Source organism: Tiliqua scincoides, chromosome 3 (genome assembly GCF_035046505.1).
Source record: "Tiliqua scincoides isolate rTilSci1 chromosome 3, rTilSci1.hap2, whole genome shotgun sequence".
NCBI lineage: Eukaryota > Metazoa > Chordata > Lepidosauria > Squamata > Scincidae > Tiliqua > Tiliqua scincoides.
The window spans coordinates 55,644,372-55,663,194 of record NC_089823.1 but is presented as its reverse complement, the minus strand read 5'-3'; the positions used below and the strand labels follow the sequence as shown (position 1 = coordinate 55,663,194).

Sequence of the window (18,823 nt, the reverse complement as noted above, 5' to 3'; positions counted from 1 at the left end):
GCAAGAATCGGAATTAGTTTATGTATTATGCAGACTCGGGGAGGGTGATGGTGGAGCAATTACTTTTTACTAATTATTTTTAGGCAGCTTGCAATGGGGCCTGTGTGCTGTATTGGAGACTGGTGTGGCAAGGGGAACGCTCTTGCATGAAAGGTTTGGGGAGGGGAAAGAATAGGGATTGATGTGCACTCTGGGGAAGAAGATTTGATAAAGGGGCCACAAACAATCTCCAGATGTTGCTTGGCCTGGAAATGCGGGCTGGGAACCGCTTATCCAAGGATTGTAAAGTCATCTACAGTGGCTGCTCAGCTTGGGAAGGGTAGTGCAATCCAGGTCTTCCTTGCAGGGTTTGGCACTGACAATTATGAAGAACAATCTACATCCTACAGCCAGGTTAGGAATGCTGATAAAAGGAAATAAATAGTAACTTGCTGTCTCTCCTAAGGAAAGGAACTTGTACAAATGGGGATGGAATGGTAGGAAGTGAAGAGCGCTGTCAATTTTGTGATTTGCATTAGAGTAAAGATTGAGGCCCATTTAAATCCAGCCCTCTTGTCTATTATTGGAAGTGAGTCGTGATCGTTATCTGCACTTCTCCACATGTTGGGGAGCCCTGAGGATGCTGGCACGGTGCTCCCTGCATTCCTGGGAGCCTGCTACAGGCTCTGGTAAGTCTAAGCAAGCCCCTGCTCGCCTCCACAGCATTGTGATTCTGGCAATTGCATTGCCGCCTCCCATAAGGTCAGGGCTCTCTGGCTGGGGTGTCATGACACCCCAGTTTGAGAACCACTGTTAAAAGTGTGTGTATTTAATCTCTGTACTCATATTATAAAAGATCTGAGAAAGGAAAACACAAGCATTGATAATTACAAGTCTCTACTGAATGAACATTTGAGGTAAGAACAGATTTTTTAAAGTACATAATCCCAGACAGGTTTGATAAGTATTTGCAAAAATGAAGAAAATACAATGAAGTAGCATGCAAGTTACCAACCAAATTCAAAAACTTACTTCTAATATCAGTTTCCTTTCAGCACTGTGAGTCTTTAAATGAGTTGTGTTTCTTGCAGGCAAAACCAATTTTCCTCGCCTCCACTGAATAGATGCTGATGGATTAGATAAAACATCACAGCTTATATTGATGGGATTTCCTTCCCAAGAATAATATATTGTTTGATTTGAAACAAATATTGGAGCATCTGCAAAACAAGGAAATATAGGTATGTTATTGCTTTATGTCTTCATTCACTATGTAGTATTCAAATTATTATCAGAATCTGCATACATCAATTAATACCTTTCGATAAGCACTACATAAAATTATCTCAGATATTCTTATCACTGTTCTGTTTCGGAACTTACTCCTAAATATATGTACTAACACCAGTTATTCTTCTCAAGAACAAACATTAGGCATAATACCCCCAATTCGTTTAAACATCTTGCACAAGGTCATAACCGACAATGATTGCAGCAGAAAGAACTTCGCATACAGGCCAGCATTCAGAGTTGGTTCAGCCATCACACAGAGGCATGGTTTATTTAATGTAACTATGGTTTCTTTGATCTTGTGAACAGGAACCTTCAAATACCATGGTTTATTTTCAGCAAACAAATCAAGATTAAACCACTACAGGTGTGTGTCGCTTAACAGTCTTCCGTTTAATGATCAACTGCATATTTGATGGTGGTCAAAGCACAACAAAGAGACTCTTAATGAGGCAGTCAGGTCTCCCAAAGCCTGCAGCAGAGTGTCAACTTACCCAGCAAAGAGGCTCTTAATGCAAAGAGACAATCTATCTCCAGTAGCCTGTGCAGCCAACTAACGTTTGGCAGGGAGAATCTGTTTACACAACAAGGCACTAGATTTGGCTGAATGTTCACTTGAATGTTTGGTTCAGTTTCAGTTTAAATGAATTCAATGTTTGGTTGAATGTTCACTTAACGACCTAATCTTAACGACCTAGCATAATCTTGGTTTGTTTCAGCTACTCCACCCTCTCAGAACTGATGTCTACAGAGACACTGGTGTAGATCACCAGCAAAACATAAATGTTCTAGGCTAAAAGCCATTCTCACTAGTGCTTGCCTCTTTCTTTGCCTAGCAACTGTCTAATTCACACTCTGCCTTTTCCTTTGAAGCGCAACTTCACCACTTAGCAGCTCCACCAAACAAATGCTGGATAACAGAAAGGAATCTCAGTGGCATCTCTTACTGAACAAGGGTTTGAGTAGGGAAAATGACTAATACAAAACAATATAAAAAAAAATTAGAAACTGTTCCTTTAATATTTACACTGAACTTTAAATGTGCAAGTATTCAGTAACAATTGGCACTGCAATTACACAATCCCACATATACTTTCTACACTTAAATTAACGCTTGCTGTATTAACATTTCACATTCTCTCTGCCAGGTTACCCTGCTAGTCATTCAGCAATCATGCTGGAGATACTTTATCTTTGCAGATTTAGGTCCATAGGCAGGTAAAGACCTCAGCCATTAGATGAGAAGCACCCAGAACACACATGCACTGAACTTTCCACATCCTTCTGGTTACCTTTTGATTTCTTGGAAAGGCAACAACTTACTTGTCTCTGAGATGCTAGCCCAATTCTGCCTGAAAAAGTTCTGTTATAGCATCATAAAACACCTCCTTTACAGATAGCAAGAGTCAGTTGGCAAACAGTTGGCAAAGAATTGGATTCAATCCTGTGCTTCGCATTCTGGCTTACCGCCAGTGTGCACTATTGCAAACATGCTGTGAGGCATGTTTGTGAGCAGTACCCTGGGCCTAGCACCGGAGCTAGCCCAGCATGAGCCCATGCTAGGCTAGCTCCAGTGCTGGACCCTCGTTCTGCCTCCTGGCGCTTGCCTGGACTGCCAGGCAGCAAATGGTGAGTGGGGGCGTGGAATGTCCCCTTAAGAACATAAGAACAGCCCCACTGGATCAGGCCATAGGCCCATCTAGTCCAGCTTCCTGTATCTCACAGCAGCCCACCAAATGCCCCAGGGAGCACACCAGATAACAAGAGACCTCATCCTGGTGCCCTCCCTTGCATCTGGCATTCTGACATAACCCATTTCTAAAATCAGGAGGTTGCGCATACACATCATGGCTTGTACCCCATAATGGATTTTTCCTCCAGAAACTTGTCCAATCCCCTGTAGCAAACAAGGAAAGTGGTCAACCAGTTCACCTAGGACTATCCACACATCTGCCGCAGTTTTTACAAGCAGCTATTAGAACTGCATTTAATTCAAAGCAAAAGAAAACATGTTTCTTGAAAGCATAGTGGATTCTGGTGGCTAGGGATTATTCAATATGCAGTGGAGAGGACTGAGTTAAATCCTTTTCTTTAAGATGAGGTATCATATAGTTCCTTTTTTGAAATGCCTGGACAGACCAGGGAGTTGTTCAACTAAAGGAGGGTTGTTTACTCAGATCGGTTATCTGGGTGGCATATGAACAGGGTTGTTGTAAATGTATGCACATAGTTTAGGGGTATTGCTGGGGTCATGTTCTGGAGGTATGGAATGGAGGCTACAAGTACTAAGATAAGCAGCCTCTGCTACCCAATTGAAGCTTCAAAATGCAATTTTGGATCCTCAAGAGAACCATGTGACATATGAACTGGCTCTGAGAGATGTATAAGTAGTTCAATTTACAAAATAATGCTTTTGATGTGAAAAAAGAAAAAAAAAGACAGTAGTTTACTTCCATCCCACATGAACATACCTTAAACTACTTGAAACTTTGGGCTTTTTGGAAGCATTTTGTACTCCTGCACGCAGATCCATTATTTTATTAACTCAATTATCCTCACTTTGCAAGCAAATATATAACTCTATTATGGCCTATTATCCCCATCGGTGTACAGTCATGCACACTTAAATAAGTGTGATTTAACACCTAATTTTTGGCTGGACTGTCACCAGATTGTTCAGAATCCAGAGCTATTTGTATTCAAATATGTTTGCTTATCTTCAAAATATATTTATGTCAAACCATTCATGTGATATGCTATGATGTTTATGAGTTGCTATGGAAATGGTGCAATCACAGAGTTTAGGACCACAAAGTCAATTTCTAAAAAATGCTTTTGGCAGTCATCAATCTAGCCTTTTCACAGAAGGAGATTCCAGTCGTTGGCAGAAGCTTACGAATTGAAAATTTTGCTGTCATAGGAAGAACTTTTTCCTAGATTAAAATCTACTTTTACCTTAATTTAAATTCTTTCCTTAAATCTGACCTAGTGTAAGGCAGCTGTAAAAAAGACAAATTCTATACAAGGAATAACTAGAAAAGGCATTGAAAAAGAAACAGTTATAATACTGTGCAGAACTCACAAAAAGGAAACTGTAGAGCAAGAAAAGAAGGGAACCAAAATATTCAGGGGGCTGGAATACCTTCCTTAAGGAAAAGTTACAAAGTTTGGTGCTTTTTAGTTTAGAACAGGGGTATCCAAACTTTTCAGCAGGAGGGCCACATCATCTCTCTGAGACTGTGTCAAGGAAAAAAAAGAATTAACTTACATTTCAAATTTGAAAAAGTTTACATAAGTTTACATGAATGAATATATTAGAGATGGAACTTATATGAATGAATGAAGGTCTTCCAATAGTTCAAGACCTATAAAGGGCCTTGTACAAAGCAAGGCTGGTCTTTCCATCACTGCTGCTGCTGCATCACAGACATGAAATAGCAAGCACTGGAGGTTAACCAGTTGCCTTCACTGAGAGAAATTGCGTTAGGCCAGCACGGGTTCCAGAAAGTCTCTGGAGGGTCAGAGGCTCCTTGGAGACTGAGGGCTCCTTGAGGGCCAGATTGGGAGTCCCCTGGGGTCACAATTGGCCCCCCAAGCTGGGGTTTGGTCACCCCTGGTTTAGAACTTGGGCTAAACTGGGGTTTGGCCCCAAGCTGGGGTTTGGTCACCCCTGGTTTAGAACAAAGGCAGGTAAAGGGGGCAAGGCTGAGATTTCTAAAACTAAGCAAGGTGTGGAGAGAGTTCTTCCTCTCAACACTAGAATGGGTGATCATTAAATGAAACTGATTGGTAGGATATTTACAGTGGGCAAAAGTGCTTCTTCATATGGCACATTATGAATCTATGACCTTCACTACCACACAATGTGCTGATGGCCATTAGTTTAAAGATGACTTTAAAAAAAGGATTGGACAAATTAATGGGGGACAAATCTATCACTGGTTACTAGCCATGATAACCATATGCTACCACCAGATTGTATGCCAATAAAGGTCTTTTCTATCTATCTACCTCCCTACCTACTTACCACCAGATGCAGAAGCAGCATGAATGCCTGTTGCAAGTGAGCAATGACAAGAGACTTCATCACTGCTTCATCACCTACCCAGAGGCAATTGATCAGTAACAGGATGCTCGAGTAGATGGTACTTTGACCTGATCCAGCTCATCTTATGTTCTTAAAAAAAATATTTGACGAGTACCAAAAGATACTCAAGTCATTCTATCAAGAACTAAAATGACAGTATGCCGCTCACTGGGAAGCCCAGGATTAGCAGCAAATTGAATTACTACAATTTCTGGCATGTGAAACGCTGTTGTGACAGTTAAATTGCAGTGTTGTCAATAGTTTCTGGAATGGCAGGTAATTCAAAACAGAGCCAATAAGCAAGCTAAATGCCAAGAAGAGTGCTTCATACATTTTGCAGAATTAAAGCCACATCAATTCTATTTAGTGTGATAAAATCTTATTAAGATTTACTTGGACTATAGTTTTCAAGGCATAGCATTAATGACCTCCTCTTATATTTAAGGGGCTTGCAGATGCTGGATATCAGAAAAATGTCTTTCAGAACCTATATGCATTAAATACTATTTGCTAATACTCTTGGCGCTTAGGTCAAGCTTGTTTTTCAGCAATACTGATCTAGAAGGGGAAGGCCACATCAGCAGTCCAACAGGAAGCCAGGAAATTCAGCCATTTTAATCATTTTGCTATACACAGATCAGTCCGCTACAGTGTTTACATTAGCTGAGGAAGGCCTTAAGAAAGCAAACTAGAGTAGAACCTTTCTTACTGTAAACTATGGCTTTAGACAGCTGATGAGGGCCAGGGCCAGAGTTTTTATCTATACTCAGAGTCTCAGCTTCAACATTAATCTCCTTGAGTAGGGATTCTTAACTTGTGTGGCTTGCAAGAAGGGAGTCAAAGGAGTGCATGAGTTGCTCCTGGAATTTTTTTTTTTTTAATGGCCTGAATACACATATTTTTTCTATGATTGAACTATTTTGAAAATGTGAAACTGATTGAAATTTTTTAAATTTTATTTTTTTTAATTTCCATTGTTTGCCACATACATTCAATGCAAATTCAGGAAAAATAATGAATAATAATTGAAATAAAATAAACTCCCCAAAACTGGGGGAGGGGTGGATGGCCAGTACACAATTCTCCTTGGAGTATATGCAGCACAAAGGTTAATAAACTTCTGTCCTAAAGATTTTGCTGGCAATGAAATCTTGGAACAGTTCATTAACCAGTTATGACAACAAACTTACAGCAGGGGGCGGGTTGTTGCAATCATAGCTCCTTATTTCAACCCTGCCTCTTTACAGTGTCAGTCAGTGGGCCAGAACATCTATTACAGTATATAGTTCTCTGATTATTTTTTGAACTGGTGTTTTACATTTCTCATGTTTAGTTTAAATCCAATAAATATTTTATTTTAATTAATTAAAAATATTTATATGTTGTTTTTGGTCTCATCAAGGCAGCTAGCAGCAATTAAAAAGCTAATGTATATTAACTAAGAAAAAGAATTGATCAATCAGTAAAATAAACATTAAAACAAATGGTGGTAAGCAAGCAAAAGAACAGATAGTGAAAACAAGACAACAAAAAATTGCTAATGGCCTGTTTGAATATTAAGAGTTCTGGGGTCAAATGGACTTTCTAGGGGACAAAATTCCAGACAGGACTGCCACTGAAAAATTCCTATTTAGCATTCTTGCCAACCAAGCCTTAGTTAAGGAAGAAACACAAAGCAGAGCCTGTGCTGTTGATCACACTGTTCAGGCAGATGGATGTGGAAGAGTTCTTCAGGTATCCCGGTTGCAAGTCCAGTGCTTTACAACCAGCACTTTAAATTGTGCCCAGAAACATACTGGAAGCTGATGCAGGTAGGCAGGCACTGGTGTTAATACATTCCAACTAGCAGGTGCCCAGAAAATACCTTGGTCATTGCATTCTGCATCACTTAAAGCTTATAGACAGTCTTCAAGGACTGCCAATAGAGAACGTATTGCATCAGAACAAATGAGATGAAGCCATAGATCACTGTGGCCATATCTGCCTTTTTCAGAAAAGACCTGCAATTGGTGCAACACCTGATGATGGGCAAACACCCTTCTGGCCACAGCGGTAATGTGTATCCCGGAGCAAAGCTGGGCCCTGAAGTACACCCAAAACTGTGCAGATCCACCCCCAAATGCACTTTCTTACTGACTTATAGCACTTCTGTCAGAATTTAATTTCAATTAGCCCAAATCCTCTCCTTCATGGCGGAACATGCATTGGTTCAGGACCTTCACAGCTTCCCTTGTATCAAATGGAAATGATACATGGAGTCGGGTGTCATCAACATACTTCATTCCAACCCTCCTGACAACTTTTCTCCGTGGTTTCATATAGATTTTGAACAGCATGAGGGGGCATATGCTATGCGATCCCATAGGTTAGTGGCTAGGAAGTTGAGCAGTGTCTCCCAGAGCTACCTTCTCGTATCAACCCAAGAAGTAGGAGCAGAGCCACCATAAGACCGTACCTCCTAATCTTATCCCTTCCAAGCAGACCAGAAGGCTACCACAGCTGATGGTAGTGAACTCTGCTAAGGGTGCAGCAGAACCATTGACAAAGGTGACCAAAACTGTTTCAGACCTATACCTGGGCCTGAAACTAAATTAGAATCATTAGATGATAATCAGTATAATTCAGAAAAATATGGAGCTAAGTTGCTACCACTTGCTCCATCAACTTGCCCAAGAAGGACAAGTTGGGACACTGGCTGATAACATTGGTTGATTTGAAAGAGGGCTTCAATAACAAAATAGCCTCTTTAAGGACAGATGGAAAATTGTCCACCCTCAAGAATGTCTTTACCTTCTCTGCCAACCAAATGGCCAGCCCCTAATCTGGTAACTTAGGGCAATAGGCCCTCAGGGAAAAAAGTAGCACCTGCAGGAAGGAAAAGGGGTGTGGGTAGTAGAAGGAGTAAAGCATGGAGAAGCAAGCAAGCAAGCAAGCATTAAACTGAAGGATTGATGGACTGAGGAACGAATGGACTAGCTGATGGACTGCTGGACCTATTGACTGACAAATGTACTAACAGATGAACAGCAGGAGCAGAAGCACTGGTGCAGGTAAGGCTGTGAAAGGGTGGAATGGGAGAGGTGGTGGGTGAATCAGGCCTGGGGGTGGATTTGGAAGCGATGGCACACACCAAATCCTGACTCCCTTCCTGGGCCAGATCTGCCTTCCTGGGTCAACGCTACAGAGCTGGCGCAGGTCCAAGTTCACCCACTAGGCCTGCAGAGGCATACTACAGAGCAAGGGAACAAATGTTCCCTTACCCTGAGGAGGTCTCCCAAGACCAAAACTCCCCTGCAGGATTCAGCAGAGCCTTCACGGCCGCGCAGAGACTTATAGTGGATTGGGCTATATATTTTGCAAATGGAGTTAATTATGTCCTCTGTCAAACACATGATGTTTTGAATATTCACTTCTAAATTAAATAATAAATAATAATAATAACAGTATTTATATACCGCTTTTCAACTAAATGTTCACAAAGCGGTTTACAGAGAAAAATCAAATAACTAAATGGAGTTTAAATTAAACTCCAAGTGTATAAAACATTTAGTTGATCTTCAACTTATGAATACAAAAATTGCATGTAGTATTTTAGATGTAGTTCTGTCAATGCATTGCAGAACGCAGGGCTGGTCTAGGGCCTCCAACTGCATGTTGTTTCCCCTTACCTGATGACACACCAGCCACCAATTCTAGCCTTTTCTTCCTGTTCTCTGAATTAAAAGAAGAAGAAGAATTGAGGAACAGAGAAGAGAAATTGTTGAGGAGAGGAGAATGGTGGGCTAGAATGTCAATGGTAGCAGTACTCCAGTCTGCTACCTACTATCTCATTCAGCCTCATTTAACACCAGTATATAAAAAGAGATCTAGAAATTACAGTACAATTAGCTTCCCTCATCCAGATAAACTAGGGGAAAGCATAATAAAGGATAAAATTATTGAGCATATATAAGAATAAGCATTGTTTCTGCAAAGCTAAGTTCTGCCTCACTAGCCATCTAGAGCTGACATTGTCAGCAAGCATGGGAATAGAGACAATGCAGTTGACATCGTACACTTGAACTCTCAATTTTTTTTTTACAGAGTCTCCCACCAAAGGCTCTTGAGTCAACTGAGATGTCATTGATTAAGGGGGAAGATCTTTTTATAGATTGGCAAGAGGTTAAGAACAGGAAGCGGAAAGTAGGAATAAATAAATTTTCACAAGGAGGAAAAGAAAGAAGTGAGACTCTGCAAGAATCTGTATTTGGGTCAGTGCTTTTTCCCATTTTCATAAATGATCTGGGCAAACAGCATGGTTTTCAAGTTTGAATTATGATGTATTTACTTGTTTTGCTTTGTGAAATAGCAGGTTAAAAATAAAGATAGCATTTCACCATCCAACCCTCCTCAACACTGACCATACATTGAAAGGTAATCAGGAAGATAATTTCAGGAACAATAAAGAATTATTGTTAAAATCAGCAAATCAGACTTGTATAAGGAAACTGAACAGGGAGAAGTATCTTTTGGAGGTAATTTGACATGCAGAAGGGAGAATACTTAGAAGCATACAACAATTGCTAAAGAATGTAATTATAAACAGAAGGTATTACTTATACTTGGATCTTTAAATAAAGTTACAAGAACTTTGAAATTCATGCAGGTTCAAAACTGAATATAAAACAACTCATTCTTCTGGGTCCTACCACCTTTTTTTTCTTGAAGGGGAAAAGACACGCTCTTCGATGATCATTACAACTATAAGAAGTGGCTGTGCATAAAATCGATAAAGAAAATTATGCAGAGCAGGAAACCCTTGGCTGGAAACTGTCTCCACACATCTGAATATTTCCATAATGGTCAATGCTTCAGAAACGGGAGTAGTGGGTAATATATCATTTGTCACATGCAGCAGATAATTCAATTAATGATTTCCTAGATTCAAACTTAGCATATATTCAGAGCTGTATGCAAAATTAGATATTAAAATTTATCTGATTCAGCACATGTGTCTAGAGAGCTATAATGACAGTGATACACTCAAGCTCATTTTGCTCGTAAACAGATGGTCAAAGGTTTTCTAACTTTGGTGTACTGTTGTTTTCCAGTGGGGAAACTTGCTATTTGGTTTATTCATACAATGAAGTTCAGCTTTCATATCTATGAAGTTCCTCTCCAGTTTATTGTAGTAACTAGATTTGTCCCATTTTTTGAGTTCTTAGAAGGCATAGCCCGAACAACCTTCAAAGAAATTAAAAACATTCAAATACTAAATAGTAAATGCATACAGGCACCTTGCATATCCTGCATGCATGTTGGTCCTATTGACCCTTCATCCCATTTGCAGTTGTCCATGAACAGAGATGTATACTAATGGGTTGCCTGAATTCACCTAACAGCGCATATAAGGGTTAAATTTAAGCATTGTTTTGGTTCTAAATTGAAGAATTCAAATATTCTGCTCTTAGATACAGTCAAATAAGGTCACATAGAAAACTAATGACAAAGTAGGTTAGTTCATATTAGTAGAAAGAACATTCAAAGAATATTCAATCATAAATGCACTCTGTTTTTCTCCAAAAAGTGAAGCTATTCTTAAAGGAAATTTTTTCTACACAAGTCATTCAATATTGCTTTCAAAGGTTAATATGATTGCCACTTACAAATAGTTGCATTATGCTAAATTACACAGAGGAAAATTGAGGGGCTGAGATTACTGATTTCAATCAAGTAACTAGTAAGATATGTGCTTTAAAAAAAAAAAAGAATAAAACTAAAAAGAAGAGAAAAAGAAAACTGTCCCCAAGCTTCAGGCCAAGAAAAATACTCTTGATAATAATTTTGAAGAGCTTGATGCTGAAATACTCCATCAGGCAAATCAGTTGTACGTACAGGTAGGGTCTCGGTATCCATGAGGGATCCGTGCTTGAACCATCCACAGATACCAAAAAACACGGATGAGCAAATCCGCTATTTTCAGTCCCTTAAACCCTCTGAAGGAGATTGGAGCTCTGCTCTGGTCGCCTCTGAAGGGCTTTCTGAAGCCTGCAGAGGTTGTGCATGTCTGCCCGTGGCCACTGCAGGTTTTAGAATGGCTGAAAAAGCAAAAACAAACAAATAAATGCTATTTCCCATTTCCCTCCAGAAACGGGAAGTAGCTTTTTAATGCCTTATAAGGCACTGGGAAACCCGGGGAAGCCCTGGAGGGCTTATAATGCTTTACAAGGCATTAAATGTGTCACTTCCAGTTTCCAGAGGGAAACTAAGTAGCTTTTTTTTTTTGGCCTTTTTGGCCATTCTGAAGCCTGCAGAGGCTGTAGGTGGACATGCTCTGCCTCTGCGGGCTTCAGCAGGCCCTCTGAAGGTGACTGGAGTGGAGCTCTGGTCCCCTTCAGAGAATTCCAGTAGAGTCAAGTTTGGCTCAACACAGGTCCAGGGAATCTTTGTTGATCCAGATCCATGGATAAACAGGCTCCACCTGTATATAAAATCTGTGAATAAAAAGGCTCCAACTGTATCATGCAGGGGATGTTTCAAGCCCCAGGGGCCTTCTCAAGGTAAGGGAACATTTGTTCTTTTGCCCTGGGAACAAATTTGCTCCCTTGCCCCATGCTGGCCTGCTTGGTCTACTCCTTTCTTAGTCTTGATCCACCTTCTTTCCCACCCCCATCTCCATCCCTCTTCCTCCTGCCCTGGTTCTGCCCATCCTGACCTCCCTTGAACCCCCTATGCTGACTTACTGGCACCAGCAGGCATCCTTCAGCCACCAGCACACAGACTGGGCTGCTCAAGGTGGCAGCCAGACCATGCATGTTTTGTGACAGCCGTAAATGACTTTATACTGCACATACGGGATACAGTGGCAGCTATTTCATATCCACTGTAGTGTGGCACGGGCAATCCTGTTAGGATTGGGCTGCCCAGCATTTTTAACAAACTCACTTGGAGAAAAGAAAATCTCAACTTTCATATTTCAACCTATCCAATTCATAAAGCCAAATCCCACAGTGACCAACTCAAGGAAAAGAAAAGATTGAAGATATGATTGAGGGGAATTATTTCTAAATGCAATATGTAATTAACTGAGGAATTAAGATTATATGTACTGATGAAGTTAGGAAACTTCCAGGAAGCTTGAATAACAGGGAGCTTGAATAACAATTTCTTTTTTTTTTTTAACTCTCAATAGAAAAATAACAAATATAACAAATGAAATCAGTTTCAGTTTATTACATGAAACAATGTACATGTTAAAAACATGGCTACACTGTTTTTAATAGTGCTGAGCTGAAATGGGAGGTTGGTTCACAAGCATTTTAGTGCGTGGGGGGGGGAGGAACCTCAGTACTCAGCTCAGCCTTACATTCAATTGAATGTGCATTTTGATGCTTGTACAAATGTACATCTCCATCCAAATTCTACCCCAAGTCATGTATATGTATGCACAACTAGAGCTGAAGTCAGGTGGGAGTCTTGCCACAAAGCTGTCATAAACAAAGGGGGGTTGGAGACATAGGGTCTTGGTTTTTTGCACCTTAAACCCTCAAGGCCCCTTGCCCGGTAGTACTGCCACCACCCTGTACATGCCAGTGCCTCAGTCCAGGGACACTGAGACCCTCTAGGCTGAATGCTGTCCCTTGCAGGCACTGAGCTCTTTCTCGAATTAAAGCCTCAGTCCTCAAGTTACTAAACCTCAATGAGCACTTGGTAGCTTGCTGAATGGCTAGGCAGGATTCTGAACCTTTGTCCCCAAAAGACAATGAAACAACTTAGTAAAAGATGTTTTAGTTTATTAAGTACATAAGGTTACACACTCTACAGTAAGGCAGCAAATGCTAGAGGCATAAACATCTACGAAACGTATCAGCAATAAAATAATAAAGCTAGCTGGCTATCTCTATTCATACCTATCTCTCACCTGGGTCAGTTACTCTTTGCAGATAAGAACATAAGAACATAAGAACAGCCCCACTGGATCAGGCCATAGGCCCATCTTGTCCAGCTTCCTGTATCTCACAGCGGCCCACCAAATGCCCCAGGGAGCACACCAGATAACAAGAGACCTCATCCTGGTGCCCTCCCTTGCATCTGGCATTCTGACATAACCCATTTCTAAAATCAGGAGGTTGCGCATACACATCATGGCTTGTACCCCATAATGGATTTTTCCTCCAGAAACTTGTCCAATCCCCTTTTAAAGGCGTCTAGGCTAGACGCCAGCACCACATCCTGTGGCAAGGAGTTCCACAGACCAACCACACGCTGAGTAAAGAAATATTTTCTTTTGTCTGTCCTAACCCGTCCAACACTCAATTTTAGTGGATGTCCCCTGGTTCTGGTATTATGTGAGAGTGTAAAGAGCATCTCCCTATCCACTCTGTCCATCCCCTGCATAATTTTGTATGTCTCAATCATGTCCCCCCTCAGGCGTCTCTTTTCCAGGCTGAAGAGGCCCAAACGCCGTAGCCTTTCCTCATAAGGAAGGTGCCCCAGCCCCATAATCATCTTAGTCGCTCTCTTTTGCACCTTTTCCATTTCCACTATGTCTTTTTTGAGATGCGGCGACCAGAACTGGACACAATACTCCAGGTGTGGCCTTACCATAGATTTGTACAATGGCATTATAATACTAGCCGTTTTGTTCTCAATACCCTTCCTAATGATCCCAAGCATAGAATTGGCCTTCTTCACTGCCACCGCACATTGGGTCGACACTTTCATCGACCTGTCCACCACCACCCCAAGATTTCTCACCTGATCTGTCACAGACAGCTCAGAACCCATCAGCCTATATCTAAAGTTTTGATTTTTTGCCCCGATGTGCATGACTTTACACTTACTGACATTGAAGCGCATCTGCCATTTTGCTGCCCATTCTGGCAGTCTGGAGAGATCCTTCTGGTGCTCCTCACAATCACTTCTGGTCTTTACCACTTGGAAAAGTTTGGTGTCGTCTGCAAACTTAGCCACTTCACTGCTCAACCCTGTCTCCAGGTCATTTATGAAGAGGTTGAAAAGCACCGGTCCCAGGACAGATCCTTGGGGCACACCGTTTTTCACCTCTCTCCATTGTGAAAATTGCCCATTGACACCCACTCTCTGCTTCCTGGCCTCCAACCAGTTCTCAATCCACGAGAGGACCTGTCCTCTAATTCCCTGACTGTGGAGTTTTTTTCAGTAGCCTTTGGTGAGAGACCGTGTCAAATGCCTTCTGAAAGTCCAGATATATAATGTCCACGGGTTCTCCTGCATCCACATGCCTGTTGACCTTTTCAAAGAATTCTATAAGGTTCGTGAGGCAAGACTTACCCTTACAGAAGCCATGCTGACTCTCCCTCAGCAAGGCCTGTTTGTCTATGTGTTTTGAGATCCTATCTTTGATGAGGCATTCCACCATCTTACCCGGTATGGATGTTAGGCTGACCAGCCTATAGTTTCCCGGGTCCCCCCTCTTTCCCTTTTTAAAAATAGGCGTGACATTTGCTATCCTCCAATCTTCTGGCACCATGGCCGTTTTGAGGGACAAGTTGCATACCTTAGTCAAGAGATCTGCAACTTCATTCTTCAATTCCTTAATAACCCTTGGGTGGATGCCATCAGGGCCCGGTGACTTATTGATCTTTAATTTATCAATGAGGTCTGAAACATTTTCTCTTTTAACCTCTATCTGACTTAACTCCTCGGTCAGGAGGGGCTGTTCGGGCAGCGGTATCTGCCCGAGGTCTTCTGCCGTGAAGACAGATGCAAAGAACTCATTCAATTTCTCTGCCATCTCTAAGTCTCCTTTTATCTCCCCTTTCCCTCCCTCACCATCCAGAGAGCCAACCGCTTCTCTGGCGGGTTTCCTGCTTCTAACATATTTGAAGAAGCTTTTATTATTCCCCTTAATGTTGCCGGCCATGCGTTCCTCATAGTCTCGCTTGGCCTCCTGTATCACCTTCTTACATTTCTTTTGCCACAGTTTATGTTCCTTTTTATTCTCCTCATTAGGGCAAGACTTCCATTTACGGAAGGAAGCTTCCTTGCCCTTCACAGCCTCTCTAACTTGGCTGGTTAGCCATGTGGGCACCCTCCTGGATTTAGTGGAACCCTTCTTTCTTTGCGGTATACACCTCTGCTGGGCCTCTATTACTGTTGTTTTAAGCAGCCTCCATGCACTCTGGAGAGATTGGACTCTTTTTACCCTCCCTTTCAACCTCCTTCTAACCAGCCTCCTCATTTGAGGGAAGTCCGCCCGTCGGAAGTCAAGGGTTTTTGTTAGAGATTTGCCTGGTATTCTTCCCCCAACGTGCACGTCAAAACGGATCGCAGCATGATCACTGTTCCCCAATGGCTCAGTAACGTTTACATCTCTAACCAGGTCCTGCGTACCGCACAATATTAAATCCAGAGTCACCTGTCCTCTGGTGGGCTCCGTGACTAGCTGCTCTAAGCCACAGTCATTTAGCACGTCAAGAAATCCGGTTTCCTTATCGTGACCAGAACACAAATTGACCCAGTCAATATGAGGATAATTGAAGTCCCCCATGATTACAACCCTGTCCCTCCTTGTCACCTCCCTGATCTGTTTCCTCATTTCAAGGTCCCCATCCGATTTCTGGTCTGGAGGACGATAGCACGCCCCCAGTATTACATCGCTGCACAAGCCTGGTAAATTTAACCCACAGAGATTCTACGGTGGAGTTGGACCCACCTTCAATCTCTACTTTGCTGGATTCTATCCCTTCCTTAACATAAACGGCCACCCCACCTCCAACACGCCCCTGCCTGTCCCTCCTGTAGAGTTTATAGCCCGGGATTGCGGTATCCCACTGATTCTCCGCATTCCACCAGGTTTCCGTTATGCCCACTATGTCAATGTTTTCCCTTGTCACCAGACATTCCAGTTCTCCCACCTTTGCTCGTAGACTTCGGGCATTCGCATAAAAGCATTTGTACATGGAATGCCCCAGGATGGGCTGCTTATTCACTCCTTTGTCCCCACATCCTCTCATTGTGCCAAACCGTCTATCACGTCTATCAGATCTTTTAGCTCCAGAGTTACCTATGGGGCCAGGTGCCCATGATGGACAATGGCGCTTACACACGTGCAGATCATTGCACCTGAGACACTCTGTCCAAGAGGGAAATCCTAACCCCCCTGGGCACTCATTATTATACCTCTTATGCTAATTGTACTGAAGTGACTTCAAGATTAGACTGTCCAATCAGAACCCTTGATGAACAGAACCTTCTCGAAGTTGGCCTGGTTGCTAAGCCCTCATAGTTCTTATCCCTCCCAACTGAAGATCCACCACTGCACTCAATCACCCTTGATAAGGAGACACTCTGTCTGCTAAAGTGCTAGCCCTCCAATTGGTCGTAATTCCTGTTATCTGTCCTTCCTGGCCATCAAAGGAGAGACAACACATTCCTTCCTCTGTTTATTTACCCACATTCCTGCATCTGGGAACTGCTAGCAACTTCTCAGTTACACTTTCCTAGTTTGGTTCAGGCTTCTCATGCCAATTTAGGCCTAACATGGACTTAGTCATGACAAGAGCACTCCCTTCACTGGCAATGAAACTGCCCGTGCAGTGTGGCAAGGCAGGGAACATCAGTCTGGTTGTTAGAGTATTATGGGTGTGTTTGGTCTCCTCTTTTCCACAAACAGATGGGGGGGGGAGAATGGATGAAAACAAACACACAAAATGTACAAACTGTGCACGAGTGAAAGGCAGACAGGGCTTTCAAACTTTTTTTGTCACGCTGAAATGGCAACTCGTGCAGGAAAATAAAACCTCATCAAAAAAATCAACGCAGCTCTAGTCCTTTTAATTCTGTTCTCTGGGCTGGACATCCTTTTAATTCTCTGGGCTGGACACCATTTTCAGTTCAACTCAACAGAACAAAGTGCCTTTGTAAGGCTCTGAAATGAAATGGCATAAAGCCAAAATATTTGCATAATCTCCAATACAATGCAGTTCACTAACATAAAACAAAATGAAAAGGTTTAAAGGGCTAATCTCCCTAGCATCTGAAATGGGTGATTGTGTTTATATTGGCACTTTAATTCAGAACTTCAGGAAAATGTAATCTTCTTTAACTGAAGTTTAAAACTGAAAACCTTTACCAAGGCTTGGGGAACAACACAGCCTTCAGCAAGGTGTGCACACAAGGTGCACTTTAGAAGCTCTGCAGATGTCCAAGCATACTGCAAATAGGTTAGATAAGCCATATGTATGCAAATGCACACCAGATTGAGTAGCCCTGCTCCCTCATGCAAAGGACAAGCAGAACACAGATCAGCCTTTGCTGAGGGGCCAACCTTTACAAAGGAAACATGCCTGGATAGGGAGCAGAGTACTCCCTGGAAATGGTCAGCCTATCAAACTGCATCTCAAGGAACTGGGAGAGGCAGCAGGAAGGGAAAAGGAGTGCTGGATGCACAGGAGTTTCTTGGGGCATGCAATTATACAATGGTTGTAGGACCAGAAGATACTAATGGGCAAGCATGTTGCCTTGTATAACAGGGCTTCTGTGACATTCTGACTTATGTGGACTAGCTTGACAAGATTAAACGTGGTTTTCTAACTTCATTTCAAGAGACAATCATCAGGGAGTAAGTCATGCCTCAGCATCTGCAGGGGTTCAATTCCCAAAACTCCCTGCAGATGCCAAACTTGTAGATAAATCCACAAGTCGAAGCACACGAGAGCTCTGAACGTGACCAGAGCAGTATTCTGATTGCATTTGGGAGGGTACAGGTCAGGCCTCAATGCGAGTCCCTGGACCCGACTCAGATCGACAGGTGAAAAATCTGCAGATGACAAGGTCCAACCTGTATTTGTGGAATGTGCACCTCTGTATCTAACAACAAGGTGACACCTAGAAGGAATGCTCAGGCTCTCCTAGAGACAAATTCAGTCTATTATGGTAAAAATTCTGAACAAAAGGTGTTGATTGCAGCTATGGTAGAGATATGTTATCTGGATTTTTGGTTGTAGATTCTGACTTTTTTTTAAATCTTAGGGCCAAATCAAATTTACCTGGAATGCTGGAGAGAGCCTGAAACATTGCAAATTGTGATGGGAGGGGGATAGGGAATTTTAGCTTTTTTCTTCCATTTTGTCCCCACCCCAATTGTGCAAGCCCTCCCCCCACCTATCACTTGTACTGGGACAAAAACAAAACCTTGCTTTGGCTTTCAATGGGTAGTGGTGTGTGTGTGTGTGTGTGAGAGAGAGAGAGAGAGAGAGATTGGGCAAGATCTGTGGTGGGAGCAAAGAGATAAAAAACGCGCTCCTCACCACAGCATTTAAAAAAAATTCCTTTATTACTGAATAATACAGCATGAATCACCACAGCATTGTGACATTGTCGGTTCCCATTCGATAGACTATTTGGGAGGCAGAACCACAAAAAGGGCCACATTTTGTGTTTGAGTTAAATATCTAATTTGGTCTTATTTGATGTTCTATTTTGTTTTCTGCTTTGTTTTATTCT

The 18,823-nt window shown here is 42.1% G+C and overlaps 1 protein-coding gene across 1 annotated transcript in view; it reads right to left on the bottom strand.

The window, feature by feature from the left end:
* NCAM2 (neural cell adhesion molecule 2) overlaps positions 1-18,823 on the bottom strand; it is a 160,588-nt gene that overhangs the window by 88,325 nt on the left and 53,440 nt on the right. Inside the window, exon 12 of the mRNA XM_066621290.1 lies at positions 1,012-1,199. Coding sequence (XP_066477387.1) covers positions 1,012-1,199 — 188 coding nt within the window. The remainder of the gene's footprint in view (positions 1-1,011; positions 1,200-18,823) is intronic.